This window comes from Protopterus annectens, chromosome 2.part0 (assembly GCF_019279795.1).
Source record: "Protopterus annectens isolate FY-2018-M chromosome 2.part0, PAN1.0, whole genome shotgun sequence".
Lineage (NCBI taxonomy): Eukaryota > Metazoa > Chordata > Ceratodontiformes > Protopteridae > Protopterus > Protopterus annectens.
Window position 1 is genome coordinate 1,159,337,874 of NC_056728.1, and position 27,871 is coordinate 1,159,365,744.

The window sequence follows — 27,871 nt, forward strand, 5'->3', positions numbered from 1 at the left end:
TACATGCACGCTTAAACACAGACACATCAGTTTTAAAGCCACTTGTATAACTGTACACCTTAGATATATGCTTGAGATCAAGTGACTAAATTCATAAATAATGACCAAGAAATATATTTCAGCTTGCTGATGTCAGAACCATATAGTGCAACACCCCTATGTCCTCTCAGTTTCTTAGCTCAGGGGTCAGAAACAAGGAACAAAGTCAGGAACAGCTTTTAAATATTTTTCTTACGTATTTAGAAAACTGGTAGAGCAGGCAGCTTTACATTTTCAATTGTTTTATGAAGGATACAAAATCTGAAACTCATATGCTTGCCATTAGTTAGTTATCACAGTCAGCAACAGTTTGCCAGAAAGCCATAAATGTTACAAGGAACAGAACAAAATAATTTCCAGTTTATTTGCTCAAGAATTTCAGGCAAAGCCAAAAATAATGTGTGTGTGTGTGGGGGGGGGGGGGCAACAACGATCCCAAAAGGGACAATTTTTAAATACTATTTTTGTGTTTGTTATCCAGGCAAACCTACTGGAGAAAATGTTCCCCTTCAGTGGTAAACCAGGCGTACTGTCTGAGTGAGGCAAATGGAAGTTTGAAAATTCAGCCCCAGAGCATTAAGTTTCAATGCCCTACAACTCTTATTCACTTAAAAGATTAACAAAACAGCAGGTATTCGGGTATTGCATGGATATCTGAACAAGGAGACCTATGAAGTTTCCTTGGGGATTTACGAAAAAAACAAAAAAAAAAAAGATGTCAGTGGAGGTCTGGCAGTTGGTGTGGAGGATTAAGGGAATGATTCTTTTTACCTCCACATATACCTACTGTCTGAGCGGACACACACACACACACACACACACACACACACACACACACACACACACACACACACGTCCCTGTCTTACCACGCAGAAAGTTCAGTAGTTGTTCTCACCTGCCTTTTGTTTGTTTCTTCAGCTTGACAGTTAATTTCAAGTTCAGAGCAGAATCTGTAGTAGTTATTGTCTCAGTTTCAAAACACCTGCGTTCTTACCTACCTTCGTTTCTTGAATCTACATGAAACAGAAAATAGAAGTTGCAGAGTTGTGCCTTTCAAAACACTCAACTTTCTGTGTGAGAGGAAATAGAATGCATCATAGCCATGTTCATACAAGAGCACTTCTGTGTGGCAGAATGCTACAGTGTAATAATGTTCAGGTGAATACAGTGACTGGGGCAGTCTGGGGGTACACAGTTTCACAGGGGGGCAAATGCTCCATCTAGGGCTGCCACTTTTCCCATGTCATAACTGCAAATGTCAGCAATGTCCATTGAAATAGAAATGCATTCAGTTTGAGTTGGATTTTGAATCCTGACATGGGAGGGGTCATAGCCATTTACACCTCCAAATAGGGGGATTCCCCCCTGCATCTTCTAGCTTAATATAATCAACTCCAAGGTAACTGTACCTTGGGGAAAGGCACACCTCCCTTGCAGTGACCTCATTTTAAAGCAATGCTTTTCATACTCATTAACAATTGTAACAACAGGCTTCCCATCTGATGTATTCTGCCTACCTTTACAGACTATGAGATTTAGATTACTAAACATTCACTTTATTAAGTGAAGAAGGGGTCATATGGTACTTGTAAAGAAGTGCCAGCCTTTCAGTGGATAAAGTAGAAGTATTTTAAAAATATGTAAACTGACAATGCATGAAAAAAGATTTTACTGTATACTGTTAAAGTCTGGCAGAATTAGTATGCATTCTATCACTTCTTTAATTTGCAGGTTGTCCAGGAAAGGAAGAACAATAATCTTCTCTATTCATCAGCCACGATTTTCCATCTTCAGACTGTTTGATTCACTGACGCTACTGGCCAGTGGAAGGATGGTGTACCATGGTCCTGCTCAAGATGCGGTAGAATACTTTGCATCAATCGGTAATGGTTTTATTCAGAAAGATCGAATTTTGAATTTTGGATTTCAGTAGCATATTTCATCTTGTGGTTACTTAATACCACATGGTGGTTAAGATGCTGGTACTGAAAGCTGAAGACCTATATAAAAATCTGTTGTTACCTGTGGTAGAACTCTGAGCAAATTTAATACATTTCTTGTGTTCCTAGGTCATCTATGAAAAACAGGTTTCTCGTCTTTGAGAATGTATCCAATTATTAAAAGTAAAACTGTATATAAGGACACAGATGTAAGTGCATGTGCTTTTATGTTTGTTTTCTGCTGCAAGTTAATTCTTGAGAAAGATTACATCAGGGTAGCTCTTCTCAGCACCAGATGTCGTAACTGCAAATTGTCTGATCTTGGGACTCATCTCTGCATGTTTATTGAGACTTGGTTTCAGTGTGAAGACAGCACTCCCTCCATACCTGCGGTTTGTGCCTACCATGCATTCAGTCCTGATGGAAACTGTGGTGGCATTCCTGTATTTGTCAAGGATGACATCATCTCTACACAGAGTTCTAGAGATCCACAAACTGAGCTCAATTCATTGAACTCAAACTTACCCTGAACAAGAAAAAATAGCATCTTACAGCCTGCTACATAACACCCTCCGTGTCCCCCTAATGACCATGTAGGATTCCTAAGTATACTCGAGGAACTACCTATTACCAAAATGCCTTTATAATGGGAGATTTCAACATCTGTCAATAAACTGGGACACCTATACCTCTCCAGAGATTCTTAGACTTTTAATAAATAAAAAAAAATATTGGGAATAGATAGTTGGCAAACCAAGTAGAATATGTAATACTCTCAAATGTAAACTTGTAACTTTCTCTTTCAAAGTCTCTAAAACCCCTGCAGTTAGTATTCTGAATTCAGAGATTTCAAATGGACAGACCTTAGACCCTATGATGAGCTATCCATATTCACTTTTAGCATCACCAGACCCAACAATTATACAACTGCTACTCTTACAAAGGAGTTTTGTTTCCACATAGATATGTACCTCAACTTGGCTGTCCATATTAGAGCAAAATAAAATGAGAAGTTTAAAAGCAACTCATACTAGTAGTCAAATGGCTGAAATAAACTCCATAATATGAGAAAAAAATCACATCAAAAACCTTGTCAGGCTAGACCAAAATCAGTTTGGTTTTGTCAAAGGGAAATCCTGCTTACAGTTTCATTAACTTCTTTGAAGCTGTCGACAATGGTAATTCAGTTCACGCACTTTATTTGGATATGTCCATAGCATTTGAGAAATCAGAGCATTTGGTTAACTAAGTTTGTAAATGACTACAATATGGTCATTATTGTCAACTCTCCTTCTGATACCTATCGATAGAAATAGGAACTAACTCTTGTAAACAAATGTTGTACAGACAAAAGGCTGAAATTAAGTGTGAAAATGTGTAGTATTGTTACATTTAATAAGAAACATTCTCCGTCAACATACAGTATGCCCAATACCCCACTCGGCAATATTTGGAGAATTCTTCTTTTTATCAAAACTAATATCTAAAGGCATCTCATCAAAGTCAAAAGAAGTTAGCATCCATATTAATGTAGTTCTAATTAGATCCCTTTGGGATGTATGTTTCTAGACATATTCAGGAATTGGAAAGGCCCTAGAGGTTCCTATCCAAGAAGATTTTTGGCCTAATGTTGCTGCACTGTCAGGACAGGTTTGAAGTGCTTTCTCTTCACTTTGTTTCTTATAAGATCTTCCATAGTGATCTATGCCTTGCCTGCCACATCACTATTGGTCCTATGCTCCTAGATCTCCTCTATCTTTGTAAGTCCTTTAATTCCAGAGCTAGGAATGTAAATGTCCATCAGCGCATAAATAAAAGGTGCTGGAGAGATGGATTTTTTATTCAACACCAACCCCACCTCTGGAACAAACGTCCTATGCAAGTTTAACAAAGTGACACCCTGGCAACCTTCAAATTAAACCTGCCGTGAAAGGATCGGTACCCATAAATTTATTATGAAACTGACATACTCTTTCCTTAATCAGAAGGGAGGGTAGAGCACATGTATGGATGTTGGCAAGATGTAAATTTTCTTGTGACTCAATTGCTTTGCATTTCCTATAATCCTTTTATTCTATTTTACTTTTGTTTGTAAAAGGTATTGATAGTGGTGTAATATCAGTAAGGAACAGTTTAGAAGCTTTCCTGGTACAACTGGTAGTATTGGTAGCTTTGTTGCCCTTATTACCGTAACCATAATAATTGCCGCAGCTATGCTTTGTATAAACTGGTACTGCTTAATGGGAGAGAGAAAAACTTTGCAACATAAACTCATAAGAAAAACTGCATGCATGAACTTAAAAGGGATTCCTGTGGCCAGAATGAGTTGCAAACCCCACAGCAGACAAACCTGGGTCATAATACATATTGTTAACAGGAAGATAAAAGCGAAGTTTTAAATTTAGATTTAGAGTCTTCTTTAGAAATATCCTGAAATATTTTAATGAAAAATTAGTGACAACTTCAAAGCAGTATCCCGTGTCTCCCTTTATCTGATAAGATGTGTTGCTAACAGTTCCACTTTGAATCATCGAAAGCTCGAAACATCGAAATTCTGATCATCGAGACCAGAACATCGAGTTTCAAACCATCGAAGATTCAAAGGGAATGTAAAAAAAAAGAAAAAAACCTCTAAAAACTATTTTATGCAGGGGGCCTTCGCTCCCTTGCACCCCCACACCCACCCAACTTTAGTATACCAACTCCAAGATAGCACTACAATGGGGGTAAAGGGAAATCTCCGTTTTAGTGCTATATGCAGAAGCACTAAATGGGAGATTTCACGTACCCTGTCTGCAGTGCTATCACAGAGATGGCACATTCACAGACACAGTGTGCAGGGCACCTTCCTGCCCTGCAGAAACACTAGTTTTTTTCCTTTTTTCCTTACCTTTTTCTTCCCCTTGACAACATTGATGTTCTAAACATTCAATTATATGGTCTCGACCATATGAATTTCGATGGTTTAGAATTTCGATGTTTTCAAGTGGAACCGTTGCTAACATATGTCTCATACATTTTTGAATTCTGTTACTGTTTTTATTTCCACATATTCCTCAGGAAGGCTAGTCTATTTAGAAAAAATAGTTATGCACATCAGTTTTAAGCTCTATTTGCTGCTCATCATCCAACATGTTTTTCCATCTTTTTTGAAGCTGCTAGTCTGACATTTTAAACAACTGAAGCATGAAACACAAATGTTTATGAATAAGTTTTAGAGAGAGATATCACCTATTGTGTAGAGATGGTACACAGAGAAATGCATGAAAAAAGCCAGTTAGTTCATGATTATAAGTTATCTGTGCCTCACGGATGTAGTTAACTGCATCCCAAACAAGCAGTTGGTGTCATATGCAAATGAGTTATACAAAATGAATGTGACAGCTACTTGCATAATGAGTATTAGGGCCTGCATAGTGAGTAAGGTATATCTTTAAAATGAATTGCTTGTTGTTATGTACCTGTGCTGGCAGCATTAGGCCAGAGCACTAAAAGCCATCCTTGCATGGAGCACCACTGTGCAATATGCTGTCACATGAGCTTGCATACATGATGGCACTACAGCACTGTATGCGGCAAACTGCTGCCTTGTATCACTTTCATTTTGTACAAATTCCCACTCATAAAAGGATAAGCCCACTAGGTACACCTATTGTGTAGAGATGGTACACAGAGAAATGCATGAAAAAAGCCAGTTAGTTCATGATTATAAGTTATCTGTGCCTCACGGATGGAGTTAACTGCATCCCAAACAAGCAGTTGGTGTCATATGCAAATGAGTTACACAAAATGAATGTGACAGCTACTTGCATAATGAGTATTAGGGCCTGCATAGTGAGTAAGGTATATCTTTAAAATGACCTGTGCTGGCAGCATTAGGCCAGAGCACTAAAAGCCATCCTTGCATGGAGCACCACTGTGCAATATGTTGTCACATGAGCTTGCATACATGATGGCACTACAGCACTGTATGTGGCAAACTGCTGCCTTGTATCACTTTCATTTTGTACAAATTCCCACTCATAAAAGGATAAGCCCACTAGGTATACATGCTGATTTCAAAGGAGGCACTAGTGTAGCATTTGTTGTAGTGTCTGCCCAGGCACAACACAAATGATAAATGATGATTGCAGCCCAAGCTTACAGACGGCAGTTCATGATAGTGGCAGAACTATGTAGATTTTTTTATTTAAGTGTCACTTTTGAATGCGTGAATACTTTATCACTGATGTGACGTAGTACTAATAATCATCTGTGGTAGTTTGTAATTGTTGAGTCAGCTTTGAATTCCCAGTATTGGCAAAACAGTTCATATATAATGGTAGTTGTTATTATGAACAGATATCATCTGCTGCTGGTAAATATACAGGCTATTTCTGTTAGTGTTTTCTTGGAAGGGCCAACTGTAGTAATACTACTCATATTCTGCTACTCTGGTTATTAAAATTTAAGATACCTTTGGGTAGTCTGTAAGTCTGTCATAGGGTTGCCATCATAAGGCCTTATGGATAGGATCATTCATTTTTATAGTAAGTGTTGGTATCCTGTGTGTTTTCAGTATTTTGAGTTTTCAGTATTTTGAACTTTCAAGATTTTGGTTTCAGGATTTTGATCTTCAGGATTTTGGGCTTTCAGGATTCTGTAGTGCTCCTAAATATACACACACAGACACGTGTGTTTATGTACCTGTATCTATCTAGCTATGTATCTATGCATATAATACACCCAGACATGCGTGCACACACACACACACACACACACACACACACACACACACACACACACACACGCACGCACGCACACACACACACACACACACACACACACACACACACACACACAAACACACACACACACACACACACACACACACACACACACACACACTTTGGGGGAAATTCAGAGTGCTATGTACAGTTTATTTGCAAAGCGCAATTACTTGAAAATGTTATTGACTCTGAGCTTCTCTTGCCCAGTTCATTCACACAGTAAAGTTATTTGATATGTTTCTTATACTAAGTGTTGATTTCTTACAGTACAGTGATTTCAGGAGTACTGCAGTGCCCTGAGAGACTTATTTCCCAAAGTTTAGTTATTCTAGGCACTACGAGTATGCCCAATAGCATAATTTTGAAAAGGCCAAAAGTATAATTACAAAAGCACAAAAGTATGAGGGCAAAGTTACAAATGTTGGCAAAAATTTATGGCATATGTGGATGTGTTTGTGCTTATTTGCAAAACACTTCATTGGTATGTGTTAATATGGCAGATGGATTTCAAAAGCCTTTACCACTTGTATTTGATCAGAATATTGCAGAGAATTGGAGAATATTTGAGCAAGAGTATGATATTTTTATACAAGCAACTTATTCAGATAAAGATGCATGCACCAAGGCATTCATTTTGTTAAACCTAGCTGGGTCAGAGACCATAGAAAGAGAGCGTTCATTTGTGTATGTACCAGCAGTGTATGAGGGAGAAGGTGAAAATTGTCATATTGTTGTACAGGCTGAATCAAGGGAAGACCCCAAGTGTTTGAAGCGCAAGCTCAGAGAAATGTGCAACCCCCAGACAAACATTATATTAGAGAGGAATTTGTTATACACGAGAGATCAGAAACTAGGGGAAATTTTTGCAGCTTATATAACTGACCTGAGAAACAAAACTAAAATATGTTGGGTTGGTGACTTAAAAGATGAGTTACTACAGGGCAGGCTAAGAGAGAGAAATGCTTAGCATTCGGTCAGAAATGTCACAAATGTAAAAAAGGGAGCCATTTTCAAAAGTGTTGCAAATCAAGTAAACCTCGCACAGTTGTAAAGAAAGGTCACACAAAAAAGTGAGTTGATCAAGTAGAGACACAACAGTCAGCTTTCTATGTAGATGGTGTATCAGTAGTTGGTGAAAGAGTTGATGCAGTGAATTTATTGGCAAAGAGCGAAGTGTTTTGTACTGCCCGGATCAATTGTAAATCCACAGAGCTTAAGGTAGACAGTGGTTCAAAGTGTAATGTTACATCAGCAGACACATTTGCTAAAATGAGAACTAATGAACAACTCAGTGCGGCCAGTAGTGCGAAACTTGTTGCTTATGGAGGTGAAGAGATTAAAACAAAAGGCTCAGTGATGCTTTCATGTTATTTGGCTAAAAACTGTTACTTGTTATTCTATGTAGTCTGAAGACCAGTACAGTCTTTACTGGGTCTCAAAGATAGCTTGAGAATGAATATACTTTCTTTTACCAAAGAAGTTCATCACATAAGTGCGTCTCCTAGTTTCAAGTTTGCTGAAGCCATTTTCTCAAGAGTATGCTGATGTTTTTGATGACAAGTTGAGCAAACTTCCGGTTGTGTATTCCATGAAGTTAGACCCAGAGGTCACTCCTGTAGTTAGACTGGCAAGAAGAGTTCCAGTAGCTATGCAGGGTGAAGTCAAGCTCAGCTGGATAAAATGGTGCAGCAAGGTGTAATTTGTCCAGTTACAGAATCAACTGAATGGGTGTCATCTTTGGTAGCAGCTCACAAAAAAGACTCAGTCAAAATCAGAATATGTATTGACCCAAGAGATTTGAACAAAGCATTGAAGAGACCATATTATCCAGTGCGCACAGTTGAAGAGGTCACAGCCCTAATACCGAATGCCACTGTTTTTTTTCTGTCTTGGATGCAAAAAGTTCATTTTGGCAAGTGATGCTTGATCGCAAATCCTCGTTACTAATGACTTTTGGTACCGTGTTTGGAAGATACAGATTCCAAAGGATGCCATTTGGAATAAATTCTGCAAGTGAAGTCTTTCAGCATACAATGGAGCAAATTTTTTCAGATTATCCTTATGCCATAATAGTAGATGATTTATTGTGTGGAGGAAATGGTGAAGCAGAGCATGACAGAAACCTGAAGAGAATTCTAGACAGAGCATGTGAAGTAAGCACTGAAGCTCAATCCTCTGAAGTGCAAATTCAGGCTACCAGAAGTTACATATATAGGTCATTTATTTACCAGTACTAGCTTGAGACCAGACCCAACCAAGCAAGCAGCTGTCCTTGAAATTTCAGCTCCAGACAATATTCAAGTTCTACAGCATTTCCTAGGACTGGTCAACTGTTTAGGCAAGTTTATACCAGATTTCAGTGAGTTGACAGCATCTTTGCGAGTGCTAACGTGCAAAAATGTTGCATGGTCATGGTTAGAACACCACCAGAGGGCATTTGAAGACCTTAAGCAGACAATTGCCACCCACCTACATTAAGATACTATGATGTGAATAAACCAGTCACTCTTTCCTGTGATGCTTCAAAATTTGGACTTGGTGCAGTTATACTTCAAGAGGGTTGACCAGTAGCCTATGCATCTAGAACACTTACCCAGACTGAGATGCAATATGCTCAAATTGAGAAAGAACTTTTGGCAATAGTATTTGCATTTTCCAAATTTCATGATTATATTTATGATCGAGCTATTCAGATTGAAACTGACCACCAACCTCTAGTTACTATTCTAAAGAACCCAATGCATTCAGCTCCAGAAAGATTAGAAAGAATGATGTTCAAATTGCAAAAGTACAACTTCAAAGTGGTCTATACAAAAGGCAAACTACTCTATCTGGCTGATACCGTATCCGGATCACCCAGAAGTATGACGGAACAGCTTGACACAGAAAATTTTGACCTTGAAGTGATGGCAGTGCATAATTTTTCTACCACTAGGTTTGATGAGTTAAGAAATCACACAAAGACTGACCCAGTTTTGCAAACACTCAATCACTACATTAATGTTGGATGGCCATCAAAGCAATCTAGTGTACCACCTGAAGTGCAAACCTATTTTCCTTACAGAGATGAAATGTTGATGGAAGATGGCATGATTTTCAAAGGTCCTAAAATTGTTGTTCCTGCTTCCTTATAAAAGAATATATTCAGATTTTGCATTGTGGTCACCCGGGTTCCACATCCACTAAGAGAAGATGGAGAGAATTGGTATTTTGGCCTTCATCACTGAAAGGCATTGATAAAGTACTTTTTTCTTGTTCAGTATGCAATAATACTAGACTGCATTTGCAAAGAGAACCACTTCAGCAAAGTCCAGTTCCTTTTTTCTCAAAATTTTTTTATTAATTATATGAATAGCAAGACAATTAAAAGATTATACATAACAAGAAGGCATAAATGAACATATAACAATTCATCTAGTGATAACAACCTTCATGAGATTTTGATAAGTTATTTAGAAATAAAACATACACCATATGTACACTATATACAAGTTAGGCAACCTGAGAGAAAAAAAAAAATATTTAACTAACTATTTAATATGTTTAGAACCTTTTCTAACACAACCTTTCTAATAGCTTTTTTTTTGGACTTCCACCTAAGTATCTTTGAGCATCAATAAATTTAAAAGCCATTTTCTGGAAAGTAACCCATTTTAATTTAGAACGATCAATCCAATTTTGTATTATGTAAAGTTTTAGTAATGAGCAAATAAAAATGATAACATGAATACCAACTTTTGAAAGATGAATCAATGGAATATGTAGAATAGCAAATTCCCACGTCAACGTGGATTTTTGATATCCCATTTTCTGCAGTCTGACTTTCAAAGATGTCCACAATCTGTGAGAAAAATGACAATACCATAGACTATGAAGGAGGTCTGCTTGGGGATGAGAACAGCATGAACACGAAGGGGACTTATTTGGGTTAAATTTGTTTAATTTGATTGGGGTAAAGTAGGCATCATTATTAATCATTAATTGTGTGTATGCTAATTTTTAAAAGGGATAAATTCCTTAGTGTGTCTAATAGCCAGGACTTTCTGAGATTCTGACAATTGGGAATTATAATTCAACCAAACATTAGATAAAAGACAGTTGTGGTCCATCATTAAAGAATTAATTAATTTATATGAGTTTGAGAGCATTTTATCAGACGATGAAAGTATTTTGATAATCGTGTTAAGGTTTTTCAATTGTGAGTCTATGGGGACCAGAGATACAAATTTGTTTTTAATTATTGCTCTTAGTTGTGTAAGAATTGGTGAGTAATTCCAGTTTACTTTCAATAACTTACGCCAGTCAGATAAAGGCAAGTCAAGATATTTCAAAACATCTCCTACTTTTAGATTTTTAATTAAAGGATAGTTTGTTAAGTTCAAAAGTTTATTGTCCAATAATATATTTGGGTTTAGATGAATTGGCTGAATATGGTGCGAGATCTTTTCTAGTTTACACATTTTGAGTAAGGTTTGGAAATCTCTAATCTTTTGTTTAAATACTGTAGATATATTTTTAATAAATAAACTATCCAGAGAGATAAAGGGAATAGCTTCAGGATTTAAATTATTAGAAATGACATAATTATACCATAATTTTATCCATAAAGAGTGATTTGGATAAGAAGTGTTATTGAATTTAGAGATAGTAAGAAGTTTATTGGATGAGACAATCAAATAATAGAGATAAAGATTAGGTAAACCCAAACCTCCCTTGTCCTTCGAAAATGCCAATCTAGAATAGGAAATTCTAACAGATTTAGGGAACCATATGAATTTTGCCAAAGCTTTATTTACAGACTCAAAAAATTTTTGAAATTATCTGATCAGATGATGAGAATTGGTAAAGAAATGTAGGCAGAATATTCATTTTAATAATGGCCACCCTTGAAAGAAATGAAAGGTTTAGATGCTTCCATCTGTCCATATCAGACAATATAGAGTTCCATAATTTATTAATATTATTTTGAAAGGAAGATTTATTATTGTGTTCTAAATTGATTCCTAAATATTTTATATTATAAGTAAACTGAAAATGATCGTCTGGAAACAAAAAAAGATTTGTGTGCTAAATGATTTAAGGGAAAAATATGAGTTTTTGTAGAATTTAAAAGATAGTTGGAAACCAAAGAAAAATAATCAATAGAATTCATTATTTTTCTCTAATCAGATAATGGAGTTTGAAAGTAGATTACTAAATCATCCATAAAAGCAGAGAAATGAATATTAGTATTAAGAATTCTAGGGATGTTATGAAAAGTATTTTGAGTAATAAACAATAGCAAAGGTTCTAAGTAAATGTTGAAAAGAAAAGGGGACAATGGACAACCCTGTCTTGTTCCTTTAGTGATCTTTATCGAGCAGAAAATTGACCATTAATGTATAGTCTAGTAAACATATTCTTGTATAAAACTTTTAAAAATTTATAAAGAATAAGGGAATATTAAAACATAACATAGTTTGAAATAGAAAGTTCCAACATACTCTGTCAAAGGCATTTGATGCATCTATAATCAAAGCATATATAGGGTTTGGATTTTTCTTAATGAGATGAAGTATAGTCTCTAAAGATAGAGTATTATCCCAAGCATGTCTCTGAGACATAAAACCTGATTGATCTGACGAGATAATTGAGGGTAAAATCCATTTCAATCTGTTAGCCAGAATAGATGACAGAATCTTAATATCCACGTTAATTAAGGAAATGGGTCTATAATTTACTGGGTCAGATTTATCTTTATTATTTTTTAGAATTAGAATGGTTTTGGATGTGTTCCAATGAATATCTGAGATATCATTAACTCTTATATGATTGTAAACTTTAAATAGAAAGGGAAGAACTACCAATTTGAAAGTTTTGAAAAATTCTGGAGTAAAACCATCAGGTCCCGGAGATTTACCCAATTTAAGATTATCTATTGAATCTGAGATTTCTTGTACTGATATAGGAGTAGAAAGTAGTTTTTGCTGATTATCATTAAGTTTAGGGAACTGCAAAGAGTCTAAAAAGAGTTTTGAGTGATTATCTTTAACAGAATTAGAAGAACCTGAATATAACTCAGTGTAAAGAGAGGTGAAAAGTTGAATAATCTCTTCATCAGTATTATATAATCTGTTATTATAAGATAAAGATGTAATATTTGGATTTCTGAAGTTAACTTTAATAATTCTCGCTAACAATTTAGATGGAACCTGGGCCCACTCTGAATATGAAGCAAGTAGCTTTTGTTCAGCTAAGGAGAGGTTATTTTGGTGAAGCAGAATTAAATCTTTCTGACAATCAAAAATTTGTTTTTCTAAAGTAGCATCATAGTTCAGACTAAGATGATTTTCCAACGAAGAAATTCTTGATTTTAGGAATTCCTCTTTCTTAAAGTATTGTTTTTTGAAAAAGCAGCTTTACTAATAAATAAACCTCTTAATCTTGCTTTACATGCAGCCCATTGTATGTCATAAGGAATGTCTGATGATTCAAGACTATTCACCATTTCATTTAGGATTTCTGAAGCTTGTTTGCAAATATCTTCATTTGACAATAAGTTATTATTTAAGGTCCACTTATTAAACATAGTTTTATTTTTGATATTGGGTTTTATGTTCAATTTTAGTGAAATTCTTGAGTGATCCGAAAAGAATCTGGGTTCTGTAGTAAAGTCCACAATATATTTTGAAATATAATCTGAAATTAGAAAGAAGTCTAATCTGGACCACGAATGATAGCACTTAGAATAATAAGTATATATATCATTCTTGTTTATATTTTTAACAGTGCGGAGGGGATCTATTAAATTATATTCTGTCATCAAATAATTTATAGCCAGAGTAGATTGAAGATTATAGGTGACAGTGGAGCGGGAACGATCAATTACAGGGTTTATAACTGCATTCCAGTCACCACCCACTATAATATGATGATCCTTATAGGATGCAAGAATATTGTAAATTTTTAAAATGAACAAATGTTGTGAATTACATGGGCCATATAGATTTAAAATTAATAAGGGTTTGTCCAAACCAGCAATAGAAGCGGTAAATAAGCACCACCTCCCCTCATCATCAAATTTCTCATCAATAATATTCCCAATGAATTTTTGTTTAATGATTATAGCTACACCTCTGGAGTTAGTTGAGTCACCTGAAGCTATAATCCTTTTGATCCATTTTTTTTTAACTCTTTATTCCAATCAATACGTGAAATATGGGTCTCTTGAATAAAACAAATGTTAGCCTGTGATTTAAAGATCATATGAAATAATAGTGACTTTTTCGCTTTATCTTGAATGCCTCTAACATTCCAAGAATCTAAAATTATGTCAACAGGCATATTCTACAAGTATAATCATTATTGATGCTATAAAAGTGAACTCAAGGTGCAAATCCAACACAACATTAAAAAGAAGAAGAAAAAAATAAAAGAAAAAACAGTCTTTAAGTATTCAAGCAAGTCATCAAATAACATTTGTTGAAAAAAAAAAAGAAAAAAGTTTTTTTAAGAACCATGAAATGTATAATAATAACCTTTATCCTAACCCTAGTGCCTACCCACCAATCCCCCTGTGATAAAGGAAGAGCAGAAGAACATGAAAAAAACATTGTAATTGTAGATAATAATAACCTCAAGTTAGAATACAAATTACTCAAAGGAAGCCTAACATAACATAAAGTCCGAGTAATACTACTAAAAATATATACAAAATTAACTAATTTCAAGATGTCCAACATGCTTAATCCCTACTTCTAATACTAATCTAAAGCTCCTATCCTTAAATTGAAATTTATAGTGATTAAATGTATTTCTTCAAGTATTTCAAGAGAAAGAGAAACAAGTAAATAATAAATAAATCACACTCTGCTTAACTAGAACACTCTATCATAAGAAGTAATACAATTAAAACTGAAAGATATGTAAGATAACATATATAAGTATAACAAAACCAACTGGTAACATTATAATATAAGTAAATAAGCATAGCATTACTGAACTAAAGATAATAGTCATGCACTATCTACTGAACCTTCTTTAGTACTTTAGTGATAATTTCATTAATCAACATGACCATTAGTATGATAAAAGCACTAATACCTGTAGAATGAGTATTTAGTTATAGTTCAAATAAAGCAAAAAACAACTACCAAGCAACCATATCTCAAAATGAAAACCAATTCAGTCTGGAGATGCATCTATTTAACTAGATAATAATAGTACAGGAACTATTCAAAATGAAATATTATAAGCTGTAAGGTTTTAACACTAGTTAATATACATGTATAAAGTATAATTATATTATTAAATAGTAACTTAAACAGCATCATATATATTGGACTGAATGTACAACAATGTGCATACATATAATTTAAATCTACTTTTTGAATATTTTACTAATGACTCTGTTAGGTTATATAGCCATACTATTCTTCTAAGCTATAGATGTAACATAGCAAAACAGCATAAAAAGACAAGGCTTTTAAAGTAAACATTTTGAAAATCTAATTAAAACAGAAACAAGCAAGCTAAATGCAGTAAATCTAAGGGCTTAAATATATACATGTAGATTCAGCTAATCATATTAAAGATAGTTATTTCAAACCTTTCAAATAAGTAAAGGCTTTCTTAAACATAAACTACTAATCATAAATATCACATCCAGCCTCTGAGAAGAGAGAGAGCAGAGAATAGAAAGAACATGAAACTTTCATATGAACAGGTATACTTTGTAACATTTGTCAAATTAAACACTTCAGTATAATATAAAATATTGTATGAAAAAATATTCTGAATAGGAAAATATGTTCATTTCTTTACACATCCTTTAGAATTTTAATATATAAAACTAACCTGTTCATTTGTTTCCAGAAACATTTTCACTCTGCTTTATGAAAGTAGCAGCTTGCTTTGAAGTCATGCAGACACACTAAAAGTCACTGAATATATTATGTGACATGAATCTGTTTACATTTCAAAAGCAACCTTCATTTATGAAGAGAAAACACTTTAAATAATAGCCAGATCTATTAAAAAGTTAGTGCTATTGAATACTTGTTGAAAACAAGCAGACTTGTGTATTCGAAACTGTCCTTCTTTCCTCACAAATGATGACATCACCATCCATCTCAGAGAGACTGTAGTGTGCGCATGTTCATGCAGAGCATCAGCTGGAACTCTGAGGGGAAGATTTTCTTGCTAGAATGTTGAGATGGAATGTTTTTCCCTCCAAAAATCATTTAGCTTACACAGAAGGCTGTAACTCCAAAGCTTGTAGTAAAATTAACATATTATCTATTTACACAGCAAGCATATGTGAGAGAAAGAGAAAAAGTAAATACAGGAATTTAAATGCTTCTATTAATCCACACAAATCTAACAAGCATATATCCTGTCACTGCACACTGTCACACCAAATCCATCATGTGTAAATTACATGACAAGTTCTTAAGGTAATATAATTATGTCACACCAGAATTACAAATCATGTAACACAAATACTGTCAGGTTAAAGAAAAGAAAAGATCAAACCTTATTGTAGTTCTTTAACAGTAGAATATTAAGATACAGTGTCAGGAAGCTTTTTAAATGTTTTAAGAAAAATGTCTTTTGCATCTTTAGGATCTGAACATACAAATCTTTTGTCATTAGCTGTGAAAGACAAGGTATTCGGATATGCCATTCGAAATCTAATCCCTCTTTTTATCAAGTCAGCACAATAGGGGGCTAGTTTTTGTCTATTTAATTTGATCTGTGCAGGAAGATCTTGGGAAAATGATAGTTTGTGAGACTTCCATATGAATTGTTTCTTTGTTTTAGCAGTTTCTAGGATCTGGAAAGTGTCTTGAAAGTTTAGTAACTTAGTATAAATTAACCTTGGTGTGGAAGAATCTTGCTTTGTACGCAGTGCTCTGTGTGCTCTCTCTACAATTATAGATTTTGAAGAAGCTTCACAATTTAACAGTGTTTCAAAGATATTTTTAGTCACAGATAACAAGTTTTTATTGTCATAAGATTCAGGTAAACCACGAATAATGATGTTATTTCTTGACTCCTGGCTTCCAGATCCAATATTTTAGCTTGTAAATCTGAAACAGTTTTATCTCTAGATTTAAAGTCACTTTCCAATAAGTCTGTTTTAACCTCCAAAGCTAAGATTTTATTTTCAATAGTAACAATACTATCGTTTATTTGCTTTAAAGATTTACTAAAGTCTGTAAACTGTTCTGAAAAGTTTTGTATAGCACTTTGGATTGGTTTTAATGCTATTTTAGTTCTTCTAAAAGGAAATTTGAGCCATTTAAATCTTTATTACTTACATTAAAAGTTTCTGTAGGTTGTCTAGATGATTTCAGTCTTTTGAACCTGAATCTTTTTCAGGAGAGAGCATTGAAGTATATTTGGCCTTTGTAGGCTGAGTCTCCATGGAGTCAGATTTTGTAGCCATGCCCAGAAATGGAATGCAGTTAACAGGATACCAGGAACCAGGAACAGACTGGAGCAGTAGGAGTCCCAGCAGCAGAGAGACCAAGAATGTTCTGAGGTAAAATAAATCTCAGGATAATAATTCCAGAAGAAAAAATAATCCAAATGCGTAGAAAAAGATTTATAAAATCTTTTAGTATAAAAATTTGAGGAAAAAGGTTGATGTAAAGTTGTAAAAAAACCAAAAGTTAAATAGCTGTGAGGAGCTCAGAGAGTAAGGACTAGACTAGTCGGCAGCCATCTTGGAATCCCAGCAAAGTCCAGTTCCTGAACTGCCTTGGTCAGCAGTAGCCACTGATATCTTTGAGTGGAACTTTGAGATTGACTTACTTCCTAACGTGACATCCACTGCTATTACTAAGCTGAAATGTCATTTTGCAGTCCATGGTAGCCCACACAAAGTTATTTCTGACACTGGTAGTCAAATTACTAGTCAGTTATTTCAGAAATTTACAAGAGAATGGGACTTTGTACTTACTAGCAGTCCTGAATATCCTCAGTCAAAAGGTCTAGATGAACATGCAGTGCAGATTGCAAAGCAATTACTTGAAAAGTCAAAGCATGACAATACCAATGTCTTTTTGAATTTACTTAACCTCAGAAACATACCCCATGACGATATTCTTGGTTCATCTGCATAAAGACTTCTTTCGAGGGAAACCAGAATGTTGCTACCTATTAAAGGCTCAACTATTCAAGAAGCGTTCAGTCCAGAAGTCCAGTTATGATAAACTGAGCAGATTTCTTCATCCATTGAGAGAAGGAGAGGCAGTGAGAATACAAATGGTGAAAGTTTTTTACCGGATTGGTCAAGTTAGAGGAATATGTGCCGAGCCGAGATCCCCTTGTAGAATCTGAGGGTGTGGAGTGCAGGAGAAATCTCAGGCATCTACTTCCTGTACCAGAGTCATCATCACAACATTATTCTAGTGACACATACTCTAGATCTCAGAGTGAACCAAATGTTGTTCCCATTCCAGAGTGTGTTCCTACCTCTGATTCCATTCCTGAAGATGTTCCAAGCAATTCTAAGATTGAACATTTTACAGAGACAGCTCTAGTTGCTAAGCTCAATTCTCAGTTTTATGTCACACGATATGGATGAGTATCCAGACCCAGTGAGAATTATGCAGCAACATGGACTTAACTGTGTATATATGTACCTTATCTTGTGTAAATGCATGATAGAGAACTGTCTGTGATATCTGCATGTCAAATAGATTCATAACATTGCATAGGTTCATAGATGTGTACTAGGCTAATGACCCTGGAGCCTTTACAAGTCCAGCCCATAAGATTAACTTGGCATCGTGCCACCCGACCTTAGTTCCCAGTACCTCTGTCAAGTAGAGCCGCTGGAGTGATCCCCAGGGTGAATTTTCTATTTCCTATCCACTCATCAATATTTCTCTTAAAGAGGGCCAGTGAGGAGCCCTGTTTGACATGTATGGGAAGTCTATTCCATATCATGGGCAGTCTCTGGGTTATGAACCTGTCCCTCCAGCTGGTTCTATTGATTGTGGTAATGAGGTTGAGGTTTATGGAGCATGTGGTGTGGAGGGATTGGGATTTCTTTAGATGTAGCATTTCTAAGTGAGCTGGGTCAGACATGGCTTTGTAAGTCAAGCAGAGATTGCCTCTAAGTAGGTGATATGAGACAGTGAATAGTTGGAGTTTTTTGAGTCTGTCCATATAGGATAAGTGTTTAAGGCCTAGGATCCTCTTTGTGTGGTACTTTTCAGCCTCTTCAGTTGTTGCAGGTGTCTAGTGAGATACATGCCAAATGGGGCATTGTACTTGATGATTGGCCTAATGAGGGAAGAGTAGACAATGACCTCTTTCTTCCTGGATGCAAAACCCTTAGTAATGAGATGTACCACATAGAAGGACTTTCTGACCACAGTGGCAATGTGGTGATCAAATGAGAGGTTGCTGTCAACCTGTGTTACCAGATATCTTATAACACCTTCTGTGTTCAGTGGACTACCATTGATGTGGTAATTCATGGGAACTAGGTTTTTCCCAAAGGGGATGATGACACATTTTTTGGCATTGAGCTTAAGGCCATGGTTCTGACACCAGTCGTTGGTCTCAGTGAGGCCTTTCTGTAGGATGTCAGCATCACTTGGGGAGTTAGTAATAGCTCACAACCAGCAATTGTCTGTGAACTTTGTCAGCCAGAGTCCCTTCATGTTGGCCTGGACTTCAGAGAAGTAGATACCAAACAGGAGAAGACCCAGGACCGAACCCTGTGGGACTCCACTTGTGACTGGTTGGCAGTCTGACTTTGAATTAGCTACTTTCACGCTGTGGGTTCTATCTGTGAGCCAGTTTGCAACCCAGCTAGTGATATAGGGATTGATGCCTAGCTTAGTGAGTTTTTCTATGATTCCTGAGTGGGGAGTGGTATCAAAAGCTTTGGCCAGATCAAGGTAGGCTGTATGACCCACCTTGCCATCATCCACAGTTCTGGTGACTGATTCAAAGAATTTTAATTTTTTCAAGAAAGAGGATGTAGATCAGAGTGCACATGCTGTATACCATGTCTTTAAGAAGCATGTCAAAGATATAGTGTGCATGTATAAATGCCAGGCACATGCCATTCCTAGTGCCATTTTGAGAGTGCGGCCAGAGAGTAAGCATGCAGCAGTGAGTTTGTATATAAGTTACTTAAGTTAAAGTCAGTTAACTTCTATCATGATGTGTTGGTATAAAATAAAGCTGCTTGAACAGAACCCATGAAGACTCTTCTATTGTGCCCAAAGTAGGAGAGTGACAAGTACTTTGGATTATAACCAGATAATGGTGTTGGGAGATAGATATGTTCAGGAAGAAGACCAGCAACATTGTAAAATTAGTGAGTAAATGGGAGAGTGTAATACATTAGTCTCATTAGGTATACAATTAGACATGTGAAATGTGGCTTTGCAAGAAAAAGTGCTTGAGAAGACTGCAATTTTGTTGACTGTGCTAAACTTGTGGGTAAACTGTAAAGCATGTATTCCACTTAATGTTACTAATGTTTAGAAGAACACTGAATGTACTGAAGTAACTTAAGTAAAACATATTTTGTTTATATTAATGGATGTAAAAATAAAATCATGATTATAAATTGAATGCTATACTGTAAAGCAGTTTTCTATATGGTATAGTCAAGGGTATTTAAATGTGAGGTATGGAATCATATCAGTGACTGCTATATATGCTAAATATATGAAAGCAATAAAGTATGCTTTACTCTGTGAAACAGTAAGAAAGATTGGAAATAAGCACATTAAAGTTAATATAATGGTGTGATCTTGAGCTGCTTGGTGGGGGTGGGGTGTAAAACTTTACTTATAACATTATATTTAGAATTAAGATAATCTCCCCTAAATAATGTCTTTATTCTAAGCTGTAGACAAGGTTTTTATAAGCAAATACATTTGGAAAATAAGACAGAATGATGAGTGACTTGGAGCAGTAATTGTCTTGTATTTGCAATGTCATTAGCTACTTTCTTCCATAAATAAGTACTCTCAGTGGGAGTCAATGAGTCTATAAGTGCAAGCAGTTAACTATGAGAAATCTGATCAGTGTATTTTTAGTGAAATTTACAAATATTCTTAAATGCATCTACAAAGTTGCTGTTTTTTCTCATTGCCAACTGATTGTACTTAGAGATTATCTGTCTGAAGTGCAAGCAGTTAATCATGAGACTTTAAACCCTCTATTTTGAGAAAAGTCTGTTAGGTACAGAGAAATTAACATTTAAAAGTACATTGTCAAGCAGTTCAGTGAAAAATAAATGAAGTTTGTAACTGTGGGAGTGAATAATGTGTTTAAGTATTTGTCTCCCCAACAGCATTACTACACTAATGCTGTATGTAACAGTGGACACTTTTGTTTATTTAAATGTAGCCAGTGCGCTTTTTCTTAGAGCAAAAAGTGTACTAAAAGTATAGAAGTTGCTTTTCACATCTTGGAGGTGAATGGAGATAAAAAGAGAAGAATTCAAGTAAACAATGAACTGTTGACCATAAACCCATTTTGAAAATTTGTTAAACAAGAGGTTAAACAAAAAGGGGGTAAGCAACTTAGAGCAATAAAGGCACTTGTCCCTTTTGTTTAACCTCTTGTTTAATAAAGTTATAAACTCAGGTTTAAAGTCAACAGTTCATTTGCATTTGCATTCATCTATTTTGTTTGGACTATTGTTTACCCCTCTTGTCAAATTTTATGAGAGCTAAAAATATAGCAATTAGTTTAAGTGGGAATACAGACTGCAATATGTGCTTTAGCTTGGGTAACCTTAATTTTAGAACAGATAATGGCTGTGGGTGCAGCACTAAATTCGGGGCAGCTGCTCCTATCTGAAGGAGTGAATGGGACTCTTGTCATAATTTATCTAGGTTTGTGTGTTTGTTGTAAGTTAAAAGAGGATGAGTTTTCTGGGATCTGTTTAGTTTTTTTCAGAGCATTTTCACTGAAGGAAAACCTCTTGAAAATTTGAAATCAGTTCAAATGTAGATAAGAACAAGCAACTGCATAAGAGATCAGTCTGCCAGACATTATTGTGTATATGTAAGCTAAATGTTGGAAACACACATTTAAAAAACTGTCATGTATTATAGGTGTAAGTTATGGCTTTCTATCACAAAGGCTACTCTATCCACATTATCATGGAATGTAAATAGCTTTACATGTGAAGACAAAAAGCAAACAGTATTAAAGAAAGAAATGTAGGGTACAAATAGTAATGTTGTAGTAGACATATTTGGATAGAAATGAGCATTTGAACTTGACAAAGAATTTCAGGATGGGAATTCAGCAGAATATCTGTGATAAAGAAAGTGGGAGAAGTAATAATGATTGATAGAGGAGCTCCAATAGTGATAGAGAAGAGAAAAAAGAAGGTGATGGTAGATTTGTGGTAGTGAGGAGTTATTGACAGGGTGGAGGATTAGGCTTCTATGTATTTGTATTCTATCTAAAACTGCTATTTTGGAGCTTAAGAGAATTGTGGGAGAAACTTTCAGCAGGGAGTATTACTCACAGGTGGTGACTTGAACTTGATTTGCAATAGTTATTATGTATCAATAGGTGGACCTAGTAGGAATATATAACAAAATAGGGTACATTTCTGAAAAAATATATGAGAAGATTCAATGTGGAAGATGTGAATTTAGTTGTAGGAACTCAGACAGAATTTGCATGTTATTCCCCAGACCTTAATAACTGGGTGAGGCAGGATAGAAATTGTATTTCACAGAAGCATGTGTACTTAATTGAAGTAATTGATTTAATAAATCCCTTCGATAGTACTTTGTCAGAAATGCTGATGAAGCAAATGGTTGTAATTAAGGAAATGGGCATACCATTGTTAGAATCTCATTGTGTTCTGACTGAAGAGTGCTTCTCAAACAACCTGGAAATATAGTGCTGATAAGTATATTTTTTGGCACTTTAACCTCTCAGAGTTCTGCACTGTCTTAATTTTTGCTTGACTGAATTATTTATATTTGCTGGCATTGTCTTCTGATCTGTTCTGAAACTGACCCCCCATTCCTTTGGTGTTCTTAAAGTTGGTAAAACTGGTCTAACAGCTTTTGTATTATCTGATTGTTTCAAGGCTTGCTGATTTAAAAATAGTCCCTGTTTATAAATTCCTGTATACCACTGTTAGAATCTTCTTGTTTTCTGACTGAAGAGTGCTTCTCAAACAATCTCGAAATATAGCGCTGATAAGTATTTTTTTTTTGGCACTTTAACTTTTCAGAGTTCTGCATTGTCTTAATTTTTGCTTGACTGAATTATTTATTCTTGCTGGTATTGTTTTCTGATCTGTTCTGAAACTGGATTTCTCCCTCCTGCCCATTCTATTCCTGTGGTGTTATTATAGTTGGTGGCTTTGCAGTTGCCTGCCCCTACTGTAAATTTGATCTGGGACACTCCTCCCAGTCTAGTGTTCATTCTACCTAATACAGAGAGAACATTTGAAAAGGCCAACCCACTTCAGTTCTTAACTTTGAATTATCTTCTGCTCATCCTTTCTCCCTTTGCACTTTACTAAAAAAAAAAAAGTCTCCTTGTGTTCTGACTGAGTATGCTTCTCAGCTGATAAGTATATTTTTGGCACTTTTTAACTGTTCAGAGTTGAATAAAACAACAATTGAATTCAGTTCAGAATACATTTTGAATAAATTGCATTTATTTAAACTGTATTTGCTTTAATACTGCTACACACTGAAGTGTACTAGCTTGCACTGCACTTGAATTGTTTTTAGTGCTGTTTTAGTTGCTTTCTGAAAAAAAAAATCTAAGCTTGTTTCCTGCCTTTCCTGCAACTAGTCTGGTCTAGATACAGATTTGCTCTATCCAAGGATGTTGGTAAGCTTCTGAATCCCCAAGCCATTCTGTGTTGGAGGGAAGCCTTCTAGCTTATCAGTGTGAATGGTAAACACTAGGTAGCTTATCTACCACAAGAGGAGTGGTTTCTGGCCCAGAAATTGTAGTTTATTGTCCATTTTGGCAGTTTTTCCATCTCGTTCAACTTACTGGTTTAAAAGCCCGCATTTGCATTTGATGTTCTTTGTGTTTTACTGTTGCAGTCATCACATTTGGGTTATCTGCCTGCAGGTAGCCCTCAGTCAGCCTGAATACCAGAGTCTTTGGATTTATGCATCGGATGCTGTGGCTTCTTCTATGATGTCAGGACATCAGGGGTATAAAACATGCAGCCAATGCCATTACATCACTCTTTCTTGCTGTGCGGTGCCTGAAGTTGAAGCAGTTCGCAGGTGCCGGTCGGCCGACTCCTGAAATTTTCATTTTCGAGTTTCAGATCTGAAGTCTTCAAAAAAGATAAGTACCCTGTTGAGGATCCTTTTCTCTTGCTCTAACCAATGTCAGAAAAAATTAACAATTGTCTTGCCTGTGGAAAGCAAATACCTTATAGAGATTTTCATTCTTCCTGCATCACATGTTTAGGCCCAGACCACGATGTCCCTCACTGTCAGTTTTGTGTCTTGTTCAATGCCTGAACTATTCATCGTCAGGCTATTTTTGTAGCTAAATTCTTTTGATGTTCTTCATGTTTCACTGTTGAAGTCATTACATTTGGGTTATCTGTTTGCAGGTAGCCCTCAGTTGGCCTGATTAACAAAGTCTTGAGTCCTGCGTCAGTTGCTGTCCCTTCTTCCATGACATCAGGTCGTCAGGGGTATAAAGCATGCAGCCGACACCATTACATCAGTCTTTCTTGCCATGCAGTGCCTGAAGCAGAAGCAGTTCGTAAGTGCCAGTCAGCCGACTCCTGAAATTTTCATTTTCGAGTTTCAGAACCGAAGTTTTCAGCTAAAGCTAAGTACCCCGTTGGGGAAACTTTTTCTTGCTCCTTACTGATGTCAGTAAAAGTTAATAATTGCATTACTTGTGGAAAGCAAATACCTCATAAAGATTTTCATTCGTACTGTATTCCTTGCCTAGGCCCTGACCACGATGTACTTTGCTGTAGGTTTTGTACTTTATTTAATCAGCACACTATCCGTCGTCTGAACATTTTCGCCTCTGAATATTTCGATTCTCGGTTTAATTATCCAGACATGTCGTCGGTTAGCCATCCGACTACCGGGATTCCAAAAAAAACCGCAAAGATAAAGACAGAGACAGGCTGCTGAGGTCCAAAACTGCCAACGAAGCTTCTCCTAAGCCAGTCGCCAGTTCGCCAGTACTCAGTGAGGCACTTTCGCAGCCCCTGATACCTGCTGCTTCTGATTCTCAGGCCTCTACTGAGACCCATTCGAAGTCCGGTATGCCGCAAGATGCTTTAGCTATGGAACCTGCAGATGTCTCTATCTTGGATGGGTCTGGAGCCGCTGTGCAGGCACCGGCTTCTGAGGGTGTATTCAGGCCTATGGACTTGCATATTAAACCAACATCTCTTTCTTCTCTTAGGCCTAAATCTCGAACCATACCTAAAAAACGGATGCCCAGGCCACATGCTCAGGCCTCTATGCCCAAAAAACTAATTATAAGAATGGCTGAAGATCTAATAACTCTAATCAGGGGTAGCCAACCCCCCCTTTCGAAGAGGCCTAGGACTGAAGTGGTTTATGAATCTTCTGACCAGGATTCTGTTTTTTTCTGATTCTTCTGATGATCTGGATATGCCCTTATCTACTTATAAGGATTCTGATGCAAAGGACTCCATTCCCTCTGCTTCCCTCCAGAGGATTTTTCTTTTGGGGAAACCTTACATACTCTAAGGGAGCATTTCCACTGGGAAAGAGAGGATTTCATCTCATTATAACACAGACCCCCCCTTCTCTCATCCATTGCTCAAGCAGTTCCTCAGAGGGGCCAAAAATTTGAGACCACCCAGGAGAGCTCCAACCCCAGCCTGGGACCTTAACTTTGTTTTGGAGAAACTCACTCTACCTCCTTTCAAGCCAGCTGCTACTGCAGACTTAAAATCTCTTTCTTGGAAAACAGCTTTCCTTTTAGCAATCACTTCAGCTAGAAAGGTATCTGAATTACAGGTCCTTATGGCAATGGAGCCTTTCATCATCTTTCATGCGGACAGGGTGTCCCTCAGAACCAATCCATCCTTCATGCCCAAGGTGGTATCCAGTGTGGCTCTTAATCAGTCCATTCATTTGCCAACCTTCTTTCCCAATCCACAGAACAAAGGGGAACAGATACTGCATTTCTTAGATGTGCACAGACAACTCAGATTCTACTTGGACAGGACTAAACCTCAAAGGAAATCTGAACAACTGCTGGTAGCATTTGCTGCAGAGGCAGAGGGTAAGGCTGTTTCAAAGCAAACCATTTCTAAATGGATAGGCCATTACATTAATTTCTGCTATAAGCACCATGGAAAACCTATCCCCCAGGGGATCAGACCACACTCCACTAGGACTGCATCTACCTCCACAACCTTTCTCAGAGGTGTCCCTACCAGTGACATCCTAGAAGCTGCTACCTGGAGTTCTGTACATACTTTCACCAAGCATAATCATTTGCCAATTTTCTCTAAATCCAGAGCTGGCTTTGCCACTGCAGTCTTGCAGGGCCTTATAGCTGGTCCTAATGCTATCTAAATTCCTCCTCCCAACCATAGCATTGGGAATCTACCCAAATGTAATGACTGCAACAGTGAAACACGAAGAACATAGTACAGTTGTGTACACTTACCATAAATGTAGATGTTCGAGTGTATTCACTGTTGCAGTCCTGGTTACCCTCCCTCCAGCCCTCTAACTTCTTTTGGCTATACCTCTACTTTCCTTTACTATGCTTAAAAGCCTTTTTGGTGTATTTGCTTTTTTGTTGGAGGTATATCATTGTACTTTTATATTTAATTGCTCCCCATTAGGGGTGCACCTGACATCTGGGGCAAGATAAACTGATGTAATGGAGTCGGCTGCGTGCTTTATACCCCTGATGACCTGACATCATGGAAGAAGGGACAGCAACTGACACAGGACCCAAGACTTTGTTAATCAGGCCGACTGAGGGCTACCTGCAAGCAGATAACCCAAATATAATGACTGCAACAGTGAATACACTCGAAGATCTACATTTATGGTAAGTGTACACAACTGTACTTTCTCGATCTACATACTCCGAAATGTCTTTGTTAAGCTATCCGACTACCAATCTTCTGAAAAAATGTAAGGATAAAGACAGAGACAGACCACATAGGTCCAAAACTGCCGACGACGGTTCCATTAAGCTAGTCACCCGTCAGCTGGTACGTAGGCACTTTCGCAGCCCCTGATACCTGCTACTACAGATTTGCAGGCCTCTACTAAGACCCATTTGGAGTCCGGTACGCTGCGAGATGCCTCTTCAACTATGGAACCTGTGGATGTCTCTACCTTGGATGGGTCTGGAGCCACTGTGCAGGCACTGACTTCTGAGGGTGCATTCAGGCCTAAAGACATTCATATTAAACCGACAGTATTGTTCCCATCTAGAAGTAACAAATTCCTAAGGCCTAAAACTTGCACTACACCTTGAAAACCGATAACCAAACCACTGACTCAGGCCCATATGCCTCAAGAACAAATGCTTAGAATGGCTGAAGACCTTATTACCGTAATTATATGAAGCCAGCCTTCCCCCTCTAAGAGACCTAGGACCGATTTTCTTTCTGAATCTTCTGATCAGGAGTCTGATATCTCTGCTCCTTCTGATTACCAGGATTTGCACTTATCTACTTATGAGGATTCCAATGCAGCGGATTCCATTCCCTTTGCTTTCAGAAGATTTTTCATTTGGTGAAACCTTGCATACCCTTAGGGAGCACTTCCACTGGAAAAGCCAGGACTGTTCTGAGTCCAAAAAGAGACTTAGGGAATTCTTACTCCTGCCTCAACACAGGTCTCTAGCTATCCCTCCTGTTCTGGCTATTGTTGATGATGTTTTCTTGGAATCTAGCCTTACCCCAGACACTTTACCTCCAGCTCCCAGAAAACCTGACAGGTACTACAGAGTACCTGACTCTCACAAGTTCCTCTTCAAGAATCCTACTGCGGATCCAGAGACCATTTCCAAAGGACCAAAAGGCATTAAGGCTACTGCTGCCAAAAATCTTACCCCTTCTGATAGAGATTCTAGAGCCTTAGACAGATGGGGTAAGAAGTTATACAATTCTGCTACTTTGGCTA

General features: G+C 36.8%; 1 protein-coding gene across 2 annotated transcripts in view; it reads left to right on the forward strand.

The window, feature by feature from the left end:
• The window catches only part of ABCG2 (ATP binding cassette subfamily G member 2 (Junior blood group)), an 897,562-nt gene that overhangs the window by 384,273 nt on the left and 485,418 nt on the right, over positions 1 to 27,871 (forward strand). For both annotated transcript variants that reach the window (XM_044061359.1, XM_044061358.1), the window contains one exon: positions 1,772 to 1,923. In XM_044061359.1, the coding sequence (XP_043917294.1) occupies positions 1,772 to 1,923 (152 nt within the window). The remainder of the gene's footprint in view (positions 1 to 1,771; positions 1,924 to 27,871) is intronic.